Raw genomic sequence first — 17474 nt, 5'->3', positions numbered from 1 at the left:
TAAAGAATAAGAGCCGATCATGCAAGTGTACCCTTTGTGGGTGGAAGTTGGAACAAAATGCCCAAAAGATGGGTGAAATTTCATTTTCCAAACAAATATCAAAATGATATAGGTAAAGTGACCTCTAAGTTTGAGTTAAGATTTTGATTTACTTCAATCGAAAGTAATACAGCTTTGAAAATTAAGAATAAATGACTCAAAGATTAAAGAACAACCATAATAAATAGAATTCACATCACAACTTGAATAAAACAACTTAAGGCATGAATTACATGTGTTCATCCTTTTTATAAAGCCTTTGAATTACTCATAATTAATTTATATGAAGCTTCAACATGCACGTTGAATTCTCAATATTATTCGCACATATAATTGAAATATGTTAGCATAATATTTTTTTGGTACTGTATTTTTTCATCTTTTGGTAAAAAATAAATCATTTAGTTATGTGATTATTTCTCACACCACAGTTTACTTATAGGAATCAAACTCTTCATTTTTTTATCGTTCTGAAATTTAATGAAACCTTATAACACTATATGAAAAGTTTTAGAATAATATGACAGTGAAAATGCTGAATATAATAGAAAAAAATACCCTCTCAATGGCATCAAATGTGGGTCCATTAATATTTCTGGCCAGCCAACTTTTCATATTCGAATAACAAAACTATAAAGGTAGACATAACGTAAGGCAAGTATATTTCATTAATTAATAATAATATGTAGTGGTAGAAAAAAGGAAAGATACTTTGCTATTATAACTGCGAGTGGTTGTGGAATCAACATTATTATAAATAAATGTAGTAGTTAATTGATTAACTGTTTGAAAAATGTGACATATATATTAAGTTGAGACAAAGCTTTGTGATTGCCAAGAAAACTGTGAGAAGTTCTTACATAAGAATCCAAACATAGTGGAAAGAGAAAGAGGAGAGACACAGACACAAAAGAAACAGAAAAGCATTAAAAAAGTTCAGATTCGATCCCATTCTTTTTCAAATGTTCCTTTTTTTCACTTTTTAATTTGCATGCCATTAAATGCATTTCTCATTTTACCATCTTCAATTATTCTTGCACTTCTCTACACTTTACACATCAATTCTCAATTTTGTTATTGTTTCTCTTTAGGATTTCATTTGGGTTTGTTTTCCTTCCTATTTTGGATATTTGTTTTTGAATTTTTCCCCAATAAAGCTATAATTTTTATGTGTTTTATGAGGAATGTGAGGATACCCCAATTGCTAATTTTCTGATTTTAATTTTTACGTGCACTGGTTATTTAATTTTACTGTCATGGCTGGCCAATTTTTTTCTACAATTTGTGGAGCATGATTTTCTTCTTTTGAGGTTTTTAAGTTATCTTTGTATGAAATGAGTTTGAAAATAATGAACTATGTGTATAATTTTTGCTATGCTTTTTTGGTTGCAGGTTTGTGCCTCCTCTTATATAATAGCATTAGGAACTTAGTTTCTGACACAAAAGATCAAAAAATAAGAAGGACCACATGAATTATGAAAATAACAATTGGATTTGGGAGGGGATATACTATTACCCCAATGTGTTTGGTGCTCTAATGGTCACAGCAGCCTTGTTGGGATTGTCAACAAGCTTCTTTGGTGGGATTGGTGTTCATTTGCCATTGCCTTACTCATGGTCTAATATGGGGATTTTCGATAAGAAGAAATCCGGGAAGAGGCGTGTTCGAGTTTACATGGACGGATGTTTTGATCTGATGCATTATGGTCATGCCAATGCACTCAGGCAAGCAAAAGCTCTAGGAGATGAATTGGTTGTTGGCCTTGTCAGTGATGAGGAGATCTTGGCCAATAAAGGACCACCTGTTTTGTCCATGGAGGAGAGGTACAAATATTTGTTGTTGGTTTTCGTACCTTGTACTCGTGAGATGCTGCATATTGTTCTTTAAACCTTTGGTTTTTTTCTCTTAGCTGAAACCACCATTCAATTTAACTGTAAGAACAGAAGTTACATAACATGAAAAAGATTGGATTTGCTTGAATAACTTAAGAACCAGCGAAGCTTGTAAAACACAATTAAAATTATCGAGTTGTATGGGTGAAACTTACACAATCATGTAATTGATTCCAGAAATTAAGATCATAGTCTTCTTAATTCTAAATTGTGTATCTTTGCCTTTTCCCCTTACAGTAATGTTGAATTAAGAGTATTTTATCTTTCAGGCTGGCCCTTGTCAGTGGATTGAAGTGGGTGGATGAGGTCATAACCGAGGCTCCATATGCAATTACGGAGGAATTCTTGAATCGTCTATTTCATGAATACAAAATTGACTATGTCATACATGGTGATGACCCTTGCATGCTTCCGGATGGAACAGATGCTTACGCTGCAGCAAAGAAAGCTGGCCGTTACAAGCAAATTAAGCGTACTGAAGGAGTTTCCAGTACAGATATCGTAGGTACTAAGTTTCATTATTTAGATCAGAGGAAAGCCAGATGTTTTTGAACCGTGAATACATCATTGGGGTTGTTGATGAAATCTTATTTTGTTCCAAGTGCTTTTCTGAGAGAAGAATTGGCTGTGTTTGTGTACGGTTAGGCTTCCTAAGTTGAAAAAATATACCTAAAGTGTCAAATCTGTGAGGCTTGATAACTGATGCCCACACTAATATCATTTAATCATTGTTAAGATAAGCATATGTATCTTATTTAACTATGCTTCAATACAGGTAGAATAATGTCTTCTTTAAGAGATCCAACAAATTGTGACGACCATAATGGTGCTGACGAGAGACGTCAAGAAGAAAACCAGTCAAAAAGTTCCTACATATCCCAATTCCTACCAACTTCCCAACGTATTGTCCAGTTTTCAAATGGCAAGGTATTCTGGTTGCTTGTGTGGTCTATTGTTTCAAATAAATGCTGTGTATTCGGTTCATAGTTCTACTAGCTGATTAGTGAGTTTCTTTAGGTGAATATCTAGCTTGATGTTTTTCTACTGTCTTTTATAGAGGTATGCTAAATCATATCAATATATAATTATTTGTATAGTTACAAATTTAATTAATGCAACCAACAAACACTAAATTGATATTTATATCACAATGAGTGGTTTCAAGTGGAAAACAAGTAGAGGAAATTTACTGTCTTCAAGGTCGTTTGTGGAACTAATTCATATGAAAATCCTTTGTTACTTCATCTTATTTTAGGCACCTGGACCGAATGCTCGTATTGTGTACATTGATGGGGCATTTGATCTTTTCCATGCAGGGCATGTTGAGGTATGCATAACTTTCATACAGGGTGTAATTTGTTTTCTCTTGGTCAAATGCTAAAGTTCATGATCCAGAAGATACTGTTTGAATTAAATGTTTTGGTATGACTGTTGTGTTTTATTCATCATTCTGTGTTCTTTCAGATACTTAAAAGGGCTAGGAAGCTTGGAGATTTTCTTCTAGTTGGTATCCACTCAGATGAGACTGTGAGGTGTGTGTTGTTTCCTTTTCAATCATGTGATCATCGTCGGAAACTAACACCTTCCCTGCAGTCCATATATTCGTGCGAACCATATGTATGAAACTAACAATTTCCCTGCAGTGGACATCGTGGGAATCACTATCCAATCATGCATCTACACGAGCGTAGCCTTAGCGTACTTGCTTGTCGTCATGTCGATGAAGTCATTATTGGTGCGCCTTGGCAAATCACAAAGGACATGGTATGCATTCAATTCTAGATTTGCTAGATTTCATTGAATTAGCTGCTTCATTTAAAATCAATTGTGGGGTTTATCACTGTAGTCATTTCGAAATACAGCAAAGGTTCTCATAGAACCTCGGGATAATCTATCAATTCCTACCAACTTCCCAACGTATTGTCCAGTTTTCAAATGGCAAGGTATTCTGGTTGCTTGTGTGGTCTATTGTTTCAAATAAATGCTGTGTATTCGGTTCATAGTTCTACTAGCTGATTAGTGAGTTTCTTTAGGTGAATATCTAGCTTGATGTTTTTCTACTGTCTTTTATAGAGGTATGCTAAATCATATCAATATATAATTATTTGTATAGTTACAAATTTAATTAATGCAACCAACAAACACTAAATTGATATTTATATCACAATGAGTGGTTTCAAGTGGAAAACAAGTAGAGGAAATTTACTGTCTTCAAGGTCGTTTGTGGAACTAATTCATATGAAAATCCTTTGTTACTTCATCTTATTTTAGGCACCTGGACCGAATGCTCGTATTGTGTACATTGATGGGGCATTTGATCTTTTCCATGCAGGGCATGTTGAGGTATGCATAACTTTCATACAGGGTGTAATTTGTTTTCTCTTGGTCAAATGCTAAAGTTCATGATCCAGAAGATACTGTTTGAATTAAATGTTTTGGTATGACTGTTGTGTTTTATTCATCATTCTGTGTTCTTTCAGATACTTAAAAGGGCTAGGAAGCTTGGAGATTTTCTTCTAGTTGGTATCCACTCAGATGAGACTGTGAGGTGTGTGTTGTTTCCTTTTCAATCATGTGATCATCGTCGGAAACTAACACCTTCCCTGCAGTCCATATATTCGTGCGAACCATATGTATGAAACTAACAATTTCCCTGCAGTGGACATCGTGGGAATCACTATCCAATCATGCATCTACACGAGCGTAGCCTTAGCGTACTTGCTTGTCGTCATGTCGATGAAGTCATTATTGGTGCGCCTTGGCAAATCACAAAGGACATGGTATGCATTCAATTCTAGATTTGCTAGATTTCATTGAATTAGCTGCTTCATTTAAAATCAATTGTGGGGTTTATCACTGTAGTCATTTCGAAATACAGCAAAGGTTCTCATAGAACCTCGGGATAATCTATCAACTATTTAATCAATTACGTCTTTGAAATGCTAAAAAGATTACTTTCTTACTTTTTGTAGTATAAATTCATATTAACTGCTATTGCTTTGTTATGTACTCAAGCCAAGGATTTAATTCTCATTATGTGTGGCAGTCTCATTAGACATCATCCATAGCTTTTCCCTTGTTTTCTTCATTTTCTACAAATAAAACTTCTATGTACAAGTACATGCATACTTACTATCAGAGAGAGAAAAACATGCTTATGTTTCACTGAGCATATTTTGTTAGGTGTTTATATAGATTGCATGTTTTCATTCTCTTTATTATTTGGAATCAAACAGATCACAACTTTCGACATCTCAGTGGTTGTGCATGGAACTGTTGCTGAGAATTCATTATATGTAAGTTTGTCCATTGTTAATTGTTTGTTCACCTGGAATACACCATCAAATTCCATTGTTGGCATATTGGTTATGGAGTTGTTTTTGCAGAATGAAAGTGATTCATATGAAGTTCCAAAGAACATGGGAATATTCCACTTGCTTGAAAGCCCTAAAGATATTACTACTACTTCAGTAGCCCAAAGGATAATGGCTAATCATGAAGCTTACATGGTAATTTCTATATCATATTTATTTATATTTTTTCCCTTTTGGCTTTCTTGTATATTTGAGCAACCTTCAGAATTTCTTTTTGTATTGTAGTGTATGTGACCAGCATCAAATTTGTCATAGCTTAGGCTAATATTAAAACCCATGATCCCTCTCAAAGCAAACTAATACAACATTGGAGCTTCACTCATCTTTGTTTTCTATTGAAAATTCTCAGTTTTAGAGGTGGCATAATTGTGTGCTTTTTTTGTTTCCTAATGCAGAAACGCAATGCTAAGAAGGGTTTGAGTGAGCAAAGATACTATGAAGAAAAAAAGTATGTCTCTGGAGAATAGCATATTTATAAATTATAATATTGATGCAGCTTTAGTTAGCTACTGTTCATTCTTCATTGAGCTTAACAAGGTCATGAACATGCTGAACATAGAAGGAATCTACACACACTCTATGAATTAAGAATGCAGATTATGACATGGAAGAGCACTGTGGCTTTATAATTAGAAATCTGATATTTTTGCTTGTCCTCTGAATGGCTCCCATATTATGACATATGGTTTAGCTTTATTGGGAGTACTGTAATTAAGAACTGATTACTCTGATAGTGTATTATAAGTAACAGAATTGCAGCATGAAAGTATCTATTTTTACCTCAATTTGATGGTACTTGGTAGAAATAAGTTAGAAGCATTATTCTAAATGAATCATAGTATCCCTTTGAATTGTATGTGTAGAAAACTTAAAAGGATGAGTAAATGAAAAAAGGAGCTACTTCCTGTAGCAGTTTGCACTTTTTTCTTTTCATTAACGGAACACTTATTGAGGCCCTTGCAAGAGGAGAGGAAGGGAAGAAAAATAATGAAACGTATTGCTTAGTTTCCATATGCTCATATTAACCAACTTAATGTTATATGTTACTTGTTTAGTAATCTTGTACTATATTAAAAAGAGATACACAAAAATTATAAAGATTTACATATTGTATATCCATCATTTCTTCATATCACTTTTAAAAAAAATAATAAAACATAAAAGATGAATGATGGAATAGTGTACACATTTTTTCTGTAAGTATGGATATGATTTGCAGAAACATTTTGGCAAGGGTGTTTTTATTACTTCAAAAGTGTGATTTTACATCAAATTTAAAACTAGAAAGCACTCAAGTCACTGATAAGAGAAACTTAAAAAACAATGAAGCAGCTGAGTGCAAAGAAACATAAAACACAGGCATGAACTTCTTTCAGTTGGATGTAATTTTCTTCAAGGATTCCTACAACTTCCCCAAGTTACACTTACCCTTTGGTGATGCATAAAGGAAAGGATAAGAGAAACCCACTTCTTCCTTCTAGAGAAGATAGAACCGAATAGACTATTTTGTTTACAGGAGTTAAACTCATAACCTCCAAAAATGATTTTAGAGTCTAAGACAGACAACATAAGAAATATTGTTATAACTAACTAATTGAGCATTACTATTACTTCAACGAGTCCACGTGATTGGAGTTGAGGTGTTTTGAGAAAACTGTGGTAAAAAGCAATGTTGTTGTTGTTGCTGCCATTGATGAAACTCCTCTGGTGTTATCCCAGAAAAACCTTGATGCATACTTAGTGGGTGAATAGTTGAAGTTGAAGTTGAAGAAGAGTTAATATTAGCAATACTATCCATATCTTGTTGTTCTATTTCTATATCCATATCTCCAATTTCTTCATCAGCTTCTTCTGTGTTTGTGTTGTTGGAAATGGAATCATCAACATGGGAATTATATGAAGAAGAGGATACCCAAGGCACAAGAGCCAAGCACTGTTTCTTCTTTTCTTCTTCTTCTGATCTTATGAGTCGGTCACAGTCAGAATCGTATTGTTTTGACCAATCTGCAAAGAAAGTGAAAAATGTTAATTAAGACTAAAATTGATATAACCTTCTGGTCCTGATACTTTACATTAATTTAGTCCTTGCACCTTTTTCTCTATTTATTGGTACCTTAAAAACTAAAATTCAGAGTGTTAATCTAAAGATTTATATCCAGATATTATATTTCATTATCTATTATTCATTTAGAATATTTTTTGAAGAATAAAAAATAATTAATAATAGTGTCAGTAAATCTTTTTGTTAAAAAATTATTTGTGCCACCAGCATAAACTTTTTAAAATGTATACAATGATTTTTTCCATTATTATTAATTTATATTACTTTTTTGTGAATCAATAATTGTTTAATATATGAATAGTGGATGATAGAGTAAAAAACAATTTATATACATATTAAATCCAACTTCAAAAACAGGGTTAAGAGCTTTTAAGGTATCAACTTTGAATAATAATCAGTTCTTAAATAAAATAAAAATAAGACACATAATCGAATGAAAAACCTTATAATAGATATTAAAGTGACGAACAAATAGTGAAGGAAGTTACTTACTGTTGTTAATTGGAGAGAGAAGGTGTGATTGAACGATGAAATTGAAAGGGGAAGGAGAAGGAAGAGGATTGAACACAACAATAGCTCTTTCCTCATTAGCTACTTCATCTGATTCCATTTCATCTTCAATTTCCGGAATTGGACACAATTCAACATCCTAACAAATAATAATCGAGTGAGTAAATAGCAGAATTGAAAAATTGAAAGATGAAAAGAAAGATTAGAATTACACTAACCAAACGACGAATCTTCGTAGGGGGAGAAGAGAGAGAGAATTCGGAGAAATCGTCGCTAACTTTGTCTAACACATCTTTTCTCTTCATTCCAGAACCAGCCATTTTTGAATTTCAGAGATTATTGTGATTGTTTTAGTTATGGTTCATTTATATAAATAATAAATAAACAACAACTAGAAAAGTGTGGAAGAAGTTTAGTTCACACTCTAGAAATCTCTCGAAATCTTCTACGCTATTTCAATTGGACCCACACCTTCTATTTCTCACTCTTCATTCCACGTGTCATTACCATCTTTTATTGCTTTTATATAGTAAGTAAGAAAAAATAATTAAAGTTCGGTTGATGTTAGTATAATATTAATATTTTAATTTAATAAAAAAAATTCGTATTCCGATTTGGTTACTAAAAAGATTGGGTATATGTGCTATTTATTTTCTTCACCAAAGATATCCTATTTTTTCTTTTCGTTTTTACTCTTGACTCTTGGAGTCATGAAAGACTTCATCGTTGACTAAATTAAATTCATCAGTCTGATATTTATCATAAATTTGTCAATATTTAATTCAATGATAGTAACTTTTTATTTTCAAATACGAATAAGTAGGAATGACAACAGGGCGGGATGAGGTTGAGTTTGCACATATCCAAACTCGAACCCGAACCCAAACTTAATGGGGTTGAAAATAAAAATATCATTATTGAATCCGTCGGGTTTCGGGTAACCCGAACCAAAAAAACCCGAAAAAAATAAAATATTAAGGAAAATATGATTTAATTTTCGTGTAATTTTTCTCTAACATTTCTATTTTCTGTTGTATTATTTCATTTCTTTTATGTGTGAAAATCCAATAGTATGTAAAGTAAAATTAAAAATTAAAAACAATTGGCAAATGGTAGAAATTTCAATTTTAAATTGAATTACCTTACTTCGGGGCGGGTTCGGATTAGAGTCTTTGCTATACCAAACCCGAAATTTAAACTCGGGTAAAACCCGAACCCGAATCCAATCACATCGAGTTTTCCCCATTAAATTCGGGTTCAGTTCGGACGGGTACTCACAAGTTCAGTTTTTATTATCATCTTACGAGGAAATAGAAAATCCAAGAGGGCTCCCATATTCATTTTTATTCAGGTTTGTCAATTGTCAAAAGGTCTAAGTTGGACAATTTAATGAAAATGTACTTGTTTTGTTATTTGAAAAAGCTTCTATATGTAATTAAAAAGAAATTAGGAGAATGTGATAGAAGAATTTAGATTGCTCATTTAATTGAATGAAGATTTGGTTAACAAATTTTCTTAAAGCTAATACAAATTCTAAAGTAATGACTAATGATTAGTAACTCATATTTCTTAAGATAAAACTTCTTGTATTGTTTAAACCATGATCAATATACTGAAGACAAGAAATAATCAGAAACTCTGAATATATGTAAGCCATTACACCATTTATATAGGACCAAGACTGAGGCACCTATGACAAATCAGTTATTGGGCTTACTATATTATGTCTCACTTTTTATGTCACTATATGTATCATCATTTTTTATTGATAAAAAAGTTATTTAAGTTAAAATTATAATTATTAAATATTTTTATGGTCAGTCATATCTCATGGTATATAAAGTCACACAAAAGAGTGAAAAATCATATATGTATTCCTCTGAGCAATAAATAGTTAAGTGGAATACACATCTATTTTCTCATGAAATTTAATTATTGTATTTATCATCTATGAGTAAAGAATAAATGTACTCACAACTAAGTGTGAGGGGGTAATTATTGAAAGTATCAAAGTAATAAACAGAATAAAATCATAATTTTAATTCATCAATAATATGTGTCAAGCTATTGTTGCCGCCTGAAAAGCACTAATAAATGTTCACCAAACTTTACTATAAGTCAAAATCTAATGTCCTGTACTCCTGTGTTAACATTCTTCCTATGTTCTTTTATTGAAAACCTTTGTTCAGCATTCAACATTAACTCTTCCGGCTACTACTATAAAATCTATACACTAATTGTATCATTATCATTCATATGTAAACAAATAGGACGCCAAATTATAATGAAAAAAGAAGTAGGTAGAGGTACCTATTGAATACATTATATTTGCACCTTATTTTGTTATGTTATCTATTATGCACATGCACATGTCTTATTAGGTATGATGCACCAAATTTATTGTAACAGGTTCACAATGACAAGCTTGGATTGAATCATCATGGATCAGCATGGATGCAGGAACCTTAGCTTGGATGGATAAGCATGGATGAAGGAAACTTGGCTCATGGCACGCATCAGTACCTTGGTGCATCACTGCAGTTCTGTCTTGCACGCTTTAGTGCATCAAGATTCATTCTGTTTGATTGTTATTCTTTAGATTGGTTTTAGTAGTAGAGTCTCACTTAATCTTGGCTTCCTTTTCTAGCACATGTTAAATATGCTGGTTTTAGTTAAGAGTTTATTAGTTAGTTATATTGCTTGTTTTACAAGCAATCTCAAGCTATATATATATCTTAGGCTCTCACTTGTATAATTCAATCAATCAAATACACTCCTTCTTCGTTTCGTTTCTTATCCAATAAGATGGATTCTATTAGTACCATATTCCTTACAAAAATGAAAAGAAAAAGGGAGAGGTAGGATATATTCATTGCTCCTCACCATACACACATTTAACACATAAATAGAAAGCCATCACCATAAAGACATAGCAGAACCTGGAGCATAATAACATGTAAATTAATGCAAATACAACCTATCAACCAATAAGTTGTTGGTCTATGATGTAAAGTTCTGTTTAATCCCTATAACAACAAAAAAGTACCATCTATTTACTATTCAATCATTACATCATTTCATTTTGAGAATTACTTATACGACACAAATATGAAGTAACGCATGTGAATATGACAAAATTTAAAAATTATATGATATGATAAACAATATAATTCAGTACATAATTAATATAAAAATACAAATCTTACACCAACAACAGAAATAATATTCTAAAAGTTAGTGTGGGTAATTGTAAACATAATAAAATGCTAAGTGCAACGTTATTTAATTGTTGTGTCATTTCTACACATTAAAAGTTTGAAAATTGAAAGAAAAAAATGTAAAAAGTTGTAAAATACAAGCATCTCAATCTCAAGTGTATGTGAAAAACATTCTAAATATGGACACGACACACAATAAGAATTTATTTGCGGGTTGAGTTTTGGAGAGAAATAAATGAAAGGAAATGTTTGAGAGCTAAGAAACACACTTATGAGTTGTAAGAGGATTCTAAAGCCTACTCTTTCAATTTCTTACCTTCCAAAACACAACTCGCAAACAAATACTAAAAATATTTGAAGTGCCTAGGTTTCATAGCATTACATTACTAAATAAACACCCTTCTCTTCTTAAAGTTTCCTTTCCTATATAACAGGACATGAAATTGTTCAATGCTTTATTTACTGATCAATCGATTAGTTTATGGTTCCAGCATACTACATTGCTGGTTACAAAGAATGATGGAAGAGTACACAAAAGGATGATGGAAGAGTAACTAAGCATGGGATACATAATGGCATCAATAAATTGAGCATAGTGGTGTATTGCAATATCTCTTCTAGATATATATATATATATAGTACATTTGCTGGGTAATTGTGAAGGGTAAAAGATTTATATATATTGAAACCAATTAATGCAAAGTTCTCCCTTCATTGAATATACCTGGGTTCATGTTTAATGTCAAATGAGGCGAACAAATTAGTCACTCTGAGTATCCGAATAAAATATCTAAGAAGACAAATATGATCTAAGCCTAGCAGTTTTAGTGTAGCATAAGGAATCATGGACTTTTAAGTGCTTAAGTCTCACACTCCCACATTGGTTGAGTATATGAATAATGAACTGTAACCCTCCCCTATGAGCTAGATTATTTTGGGTTGAATTAGTTTCGGATATTCTCGATTTAAAACTTATACCCTTCCCATACATAAAGGAAAATGCAACTTATTCTGTTCACTTCTATATTTAAGATAAAATTATCATTACATATATAAATAAAGTGTCATATTATATTATTTTATCCTTTTGTTTTGAAGTACTTCCTCTTCAGTCTACTTCACTAACTGTGTGAGAAATGAATCATTTATAACGACATGAATAACCTTCCCCAATAAATTAGCTTTCGGATATGAGATAGCCTTATTCGTTATAATATATCCATGTGACATTAATATGGACCACAAATAATAAATCTAAATAGGTGAGTTTAAATATGATATAATCTAGAGGTGGTAAAATGATCCATAATCTATAATTCACTCAAATCCATTTGTTAGAGTTAATTGATTTAAATGAATATAATATAATGGATAGTGTTTATAATGGATATGGATTCAAATTCATTCGTCATATCCAATAGATATCCATGGACCATGGATCAAATCCATCTAAAAGAACAAAAAGTTAAAAAATGACGTTCTTTGCTTTTCAATTACATTTAATATTTAAGAAAATTAATTCAAGCAAATTCATCTATGATTCTCACTCTCACTTTAATATTTTATTAAATTGATATCAATTATATGACATATGTGCAACACTCAGTTCTGATATGTGACCTCCCAGACACATGAATATACTAAGCTTAAATATCTCTACAGTATTTTATTCTCACAAAGGGGAGCCTCTCGCAACTCGAACTCATGACCTCAGGGACAAATAGTCAGTATTCTCATGAATCACTACCATTAAGTTAATGGTAGCGACCCAGTGGTATAGTGACTATTTATCCCTGAGGTCACGAGTTCGAGTCGCGGCGAAATGCTCCCCTTTGTGGGAAATAAAATACTGCAGAGGTATTTAAGCTTGTGGGTGACATGCTTAATAAATTTATGGGTCTAAAAGGTTGCATGTCAAAAGTGGGTCTTACAATAAAAAGACGGTTCCACAGTTTTCAATTATTTTTTTATAAAAAAATATTGTATCAATTGAAAGTTCAAAATATATTATACGAAATTTTGTTTATCCATAAAAGAAAAAAAACTACTACTATTATTATAAAAAATTATGAATCATATATAGATGAGTAAAAAATTGAAACTCATAATGATTTGTTAGTAGCATGTATAACAATTATGTAATTTATGGAGAAAAACGAATTATCACATATATAACAATATAATCCACAACTCGTAACATATATATCTATCGGTAACGTATATCAATTAGTAAAATACAATAATTGTTACATATATAATCTTACAACATAATTCACAATTAGTAACACGTATAACAATATATGGTATATGTTAGTTTCAAACTCAATACCACAAAAGTTGGAAGATATTTTCCAAATCGTCAAGACACTAGAAAATAATTTAGTAAGGAATAACATATATATAACAATTTAATAACATATATAACATTGCAATTTACACAAAATTGATAATTTAAGCCACAAAATTCGTTGAAGAATTTAAACAACAATAAAATATCATTTCATAGTATCTATTTCTTTAATATGTGGTTCAGTTCGGTTTCAACGGTTCCTAAATTTCTAAAACTATAAACCGAACCGAACATAAATGGTTCCTTGAAAAAATAATCAAACCGTGAAACTGAACCACATTTTGTGGTTTGGTTTGCTTCCATCGGTTTCGCGATTTAAACCGTAACTACTTACACGCCTACACATATGTATGTAGTTAATATTAAAAGTTTATTTTTAAATATGTAACATATGTAAGTTTGAGAAAAAAATGTATGTAATAACAGTGTTTGAGTTTTATATATTATCATTGCATCATCTATAATTTATATTTAATCATTATTGGGTCTTAAAAAAATAATCTAAATAAATGATGAATGGTGTAATATTTATATATAAATCTTTAAACTAAGACTACATAAATATTACATAGTTAAAAATCTACACATTAGAATCAAACCGTCTTAAGATAATGTATCACTGGCTTCAAAGATCTTGACTATTGAACCTACTTGTGAAAATGCATGCAACAACTTCACAATAATAGAGTAAAGAAATTATATAACACTAAAATGTGGATTTTCATAATACAATATAAATTGTGAGAAGTGTTGATTAAAAACTTTATATATAGAACCTTAAATGTCACATACTTATAGAATATGGGGACAAAAATATTTTTTTCTTCTAAGAGTTCAAAAAATCACCTTTTTAAAAATAGATTTTTAATTGTGTTTTTTTAAAAGGTGATTTTAATTTTTGTTGTTGATGAGATTGTAGTTTTTAAAATAAAGATTTTCTTCAATATTATTTTTAGTTCCAATAAAAAAAATTAAATGGATTGGATATTCATCCATCCAAATATATGAAAATGGAGTTATGGATGGATTGTAATACATCCATTAGGATATGGATGAATTTGATAACTTAAAATATAGTTTAAATTGAATTATATCGATTCATGCATAACTTTTCATCTAAATCCAAATTCATCTATTTGTCAACATTAATATAATATGAAAATATGTGATTTATAATATAATTACTTTTTAATAAATTTGACTAAAATATGTATCATAGAGTATATATATATGGAAAGGAAATTAATATATTGGTGAATCATAGAATATGGTCGACAAAAAGGCTGTAGCATGGTAAAAGCCACAAAACTGCTAGTTTCAGATGAGTCTAGCTTCTCAGGAAAATGATTGTACCACTACAGCCTATTTGATGTAGGCAAGTCATGTAAGCCAAGGGACTCGCATTCATGCAATTATTATTGCAGATAAAGAGTTTGTTTTTAGGATTTGAACTAATTACTTCTATGGCTTAAGGTTTTCGTGAGTGTGGATATTCATTGTCATCTCTAGATGATACACACTACGTAACTTACATGGAAAATGGAAGGAAAAAAGGATTTAAGTATTCGGAGAAGTTTCTAATGAATAGTAAAGCAGTTTACAGTGAAGGGACTATACATACCATGCACTAAAAAGAAAAGTAGAAGACACAATTACTTCAATGTAATTCCAAAGAGCTATTATTAGGGTTTTCTCTATCACTCTTTGGTTCAGAACATATAGATTCACCTGTTGTCTATTTTTCTATCTTAGTAATTCTTTTAGCCATTACATGTACATATAGTTACCATTTCCTCATTCCTCCCAAAATCTTTCATCTAAAAGCCTTACTTGGAAGCTCATTATTTCCACCCTTTACTTTTCATCACTTGATTCTTTGAGATTCTATATTTTCTCTCTCTCTCCACTCTACTCTTGAACAAAACTCTAGTATTGTCACTAAGTTGTATGCAAATATAACTTTTGTAGTCTAAGCAAAATTTTCAATATGATTTCCTTATAAAAAAATTGATTGGAGAACATGTCACCACACTCTTATATGTGATAAAATGTTTCTTTCACTTTTTAAAACGTTTGTTAAATATTGTAAAATCAAAAGGTGGTGAGAAATCTAGAAAAGCCTTACCTTCTATATTTGCCTCCCATATGTCATAAGCAATGCAAACCTTTATATCATCTACCGTCTTTCCCTACATATCCATTGAGATCCCTCCTAGGAAAATATTTACTACTAATAGTATTCCCTATAGACCACCTTTCAATTCTTCCAAAAAAATTATATTGTGATGTTCCTCTAGCCTTTTTTGGGTGCATGAACATTAATCACATTAAATGTTACTTTTTTTGCTAAAAACTTTAGGATTATGATTTCATCTCATATTCTTTTTACATGTACCACATTCTTCTACTATACATTATCTACAATTACACCTACGTCGTTTCTCAATCTTATCTTACTAGTGCATCACAACTTAAACCCTTGAGCATCTAATTCTTTTGACCTTCAATGAATTCATTTAGTTTCTTGTAAGCACATGAAACTGGTTCTCCTCATAAACATGTTTACTATTTTCATTGATTTACCTATAAGAATGTCATATTCCATGTTCCAATTTGTATCCTCGTTTGGTGAAATAGCCTCCTTATCAGCATTCGTTCACGTACACTTGGTTACCTTATTTATTTTTTACTACATCGAGACGTTGATTTAGCAACTTTTCCTCAATTGACATTATACTTGAGTGATGCAACACCTTGTTTTGAACAACGACCTATTATTAACCTATCATATTATTTACACATGTCATGGAGATTTAATAAACTTTTACATTAATCGTCAATTATCTATTATAACTTTAACGTTTTATTCATGCTTGAGACCGACTATATATAACATCAAACAAGTTCTTTATCTCTTTTTTAAGATTTTTAATTTCTCTTCACAAGTTATATAAATGAAGATACCATATATTGGTAGATTATCAACTCCCACAAAAAATTCTTAGGTGCTCCATAAGGTATGAGTGTTCCTCTACTCAACCTATAATACTTTATGAATATACGTATATTCTATCTGATTTCTTTTATAAAAAATAGAGTAAACGTTCATTTCAGTCTCTTACGTTTTTCGACCTTACTACTTTGGTTATTTAAAAATTGAAAAACCCAAAATGATCCCAAAAACTTCTTACAAAGGGACTCGTCTCACCCAGACTCTCCCTCAAGACATTGTTGGCGAATCACCGTCCAATCAGTGTCGTCCCTGCTTACATCACGGTGCTCTAAGACGTCCCGTCATTTCCTCTCCACTACTTCATGGTCACAATGCAATGCATTCTTAATCAGAATCAAATGCAAATGTATTAATCAAACACATGATCGGCCCATCCTTAAGCCATCTCCCGACAAGGAATGCTTCTCGTGAGACCCGATAGTACGTCAACCGTACGTGCTCAAGGTAACATCTCAATCACAACAAGCGAGGTCTCATTAAAATTCTGGATTTTTTTCGCCCAAGCGGGCTTTTGCTCGCCCAAGCGAGAAAATTCTCAATTTTCATCGAAATCCTGGGCATTTTTCGCCTAAGCGGGACCCTTGCTCGCCCAGGCGAGGCTTGCTTGCCCAAGCGAGGATTGGTCGCCCGGGCGAGGAGTTGCAGAACCAAAAACTTCCCCTCGCCCAGTCCTCGCCCAAGCGAGACTGTGCTCACCCAGGCGAGAGTTTCTCGCCCAAGCGATAGGGACTTGGACAGAATACCAACTTTCGCCCTTTTCGACAACCGAAACACATTTAAACATGATTTTTCAAACATCTACACCCAGAAAAGTTCCCAACAACATTCATATACAATATTCAACACATTTCATCAACAATCATATATATTCAAAATATTCAAACATACAAAATCTTGGGTTTCTTAAAACCCAAGTGAACTCCAAAACCTTTGAGATGGTTTAGGAGATCCGGGTGTCATATTCGGACACCACTATGTCACGATGTGTTCTCTCTCACCTTAGTGAAGCGTGCTT

General features: G+C 31.9%; 2 protein-coding genes across 4 annotated transcripts; one reads left to right on the top strand and one right to left on the bottom strand.

Annotated features, from left to right (window-relative positions):
* On the top strand, positions 948-6153 carry LOC109349870 (ethanolamine-phosphate cytidylyltransferase-like). Of its 2 annotated transcripts, none has more exons than XM_019590897.1 (10): positions 948-1142; positions 1432-1863; positions 2202-2437; positions 2708-2859; positions 3188-3259; positions 3397-3464; positions 3576-3696; positions 5169-5228; positions 5319-5441; positions 5702-6153. In XM_019590897.1, the coding sequence occupies exons 2-10, from the start codon at positions 1508-1510 to the stop codon at positions 5771-5773; spliced, it is 1260 nt and encodes a 419-aa protein (XP_019446442.1). In that variant the 5' UTR covers positions 948-1142; positions 1432-1507; the 3' UTR covers positions 5774-6153. The 2 variants fall into 2 exon arrangements, with proteins under 2 accessions (XP_019446442.1, XP_019446443.1); XM_019590898.1 differs by lacking the exon at positions 948-1142 and adding an exon at positions 1149-1349.
* LOC109349869 lies at positions 6607-8255 on the bottom strand. Of its 2 annotated transcripts, none has more exons than XM_019590895.1 (3): positions 8091-8255; positions 7861-8017; positions 6607-7310 (listed from the first exon to the last, which is right to left on the bottom strand). In XM_019590895.1, the coding sequence occupies exons 1-3, from the start codon at positions 8196-8198 to the stop codon at positions 6919-6921; spliced, it is 657 nt and encodes a 218-aa protein (XP_019446440.1). In that variant the 5' UTR covers positions 8199-8255; the 3' UTR covers positions 6607-6918. The 2 variants fall into 2 exon arrangements, with proteins under 2 accessions (XP_019446440.1, XP_019446441.1); XM_019590896.1 differs by having other exon boundaries at positions 8097-8252.

Source organism: Lupinus angustifolius, chromosome LG06 (assembly GCF_001865875.1).
Source record: "Lupinus angustifolius cultivar Tanjil chromosome LG06, LupAngTanjil_v1.0, whole genome shotgun sequence".
NCBI lineage: Eukaryota > Viridiplantae > Streptophyta > Magnoliopsida > Fabales > Fabaceae > Lupinus > Lupinus angustifolius.
The sequence above is the reverse complement of the archived record's forward strand: the minus strand, read 5'-3'. Positions and strand labels throughout refer to the sequence as shown.

What these genes read in the sequence shown, in the direction of transcription:
- LOC109349870 (XM_019590897.1), top strand. Translation starts at nt 1,508, where the DNA reads ATGAATTATGAAAATAACAATTGGATTTGGGAGGGGATATACTATTAC. An exon ending in GGCAAATCACAAAGGACATG is followed by an intron (nt 3,697 to 5,168) that starts GTATGCATTCAA and finishes GGAATCAAACAG; the next exon opens with ATCACAACTTTCGACATCTC. An exon ending in TTGCTGAGAATTCATTATAT is followed by an intron (nt 5,229 to 5,318) that starts GTAAGTTTGTCC and finishes TTGTTTTTGCAG; the next exon opens with AATGAAAGTGATTCATATGA.
- LOC109349869 (XM_019590895.1), bottom strand. Translation starts at nt 8,198, where the DNA reads ATGGCTGGTTCTGGAATGAAGAGAAAAGATGTGTTAGACAAAGTTAGC. An exon ending in AGATTCGTCGTTTGGTTAGT is followed by an intron (nt 8,018 to 8,090) that starts GTAATTCTAATC and finishes ATTATTTGTTAG; the next exon opens with GATGTTGAATTGTGTCCAAT. An exon ending in TCTCTCTCCAATTAACAACA is followed by an intron (nt 7,311 to 7,860) that starts GTAAGTAACTTC and finishes CTTTCTTTGCAG; the next exon opens with ATTGGTCAAAACAATACGAT.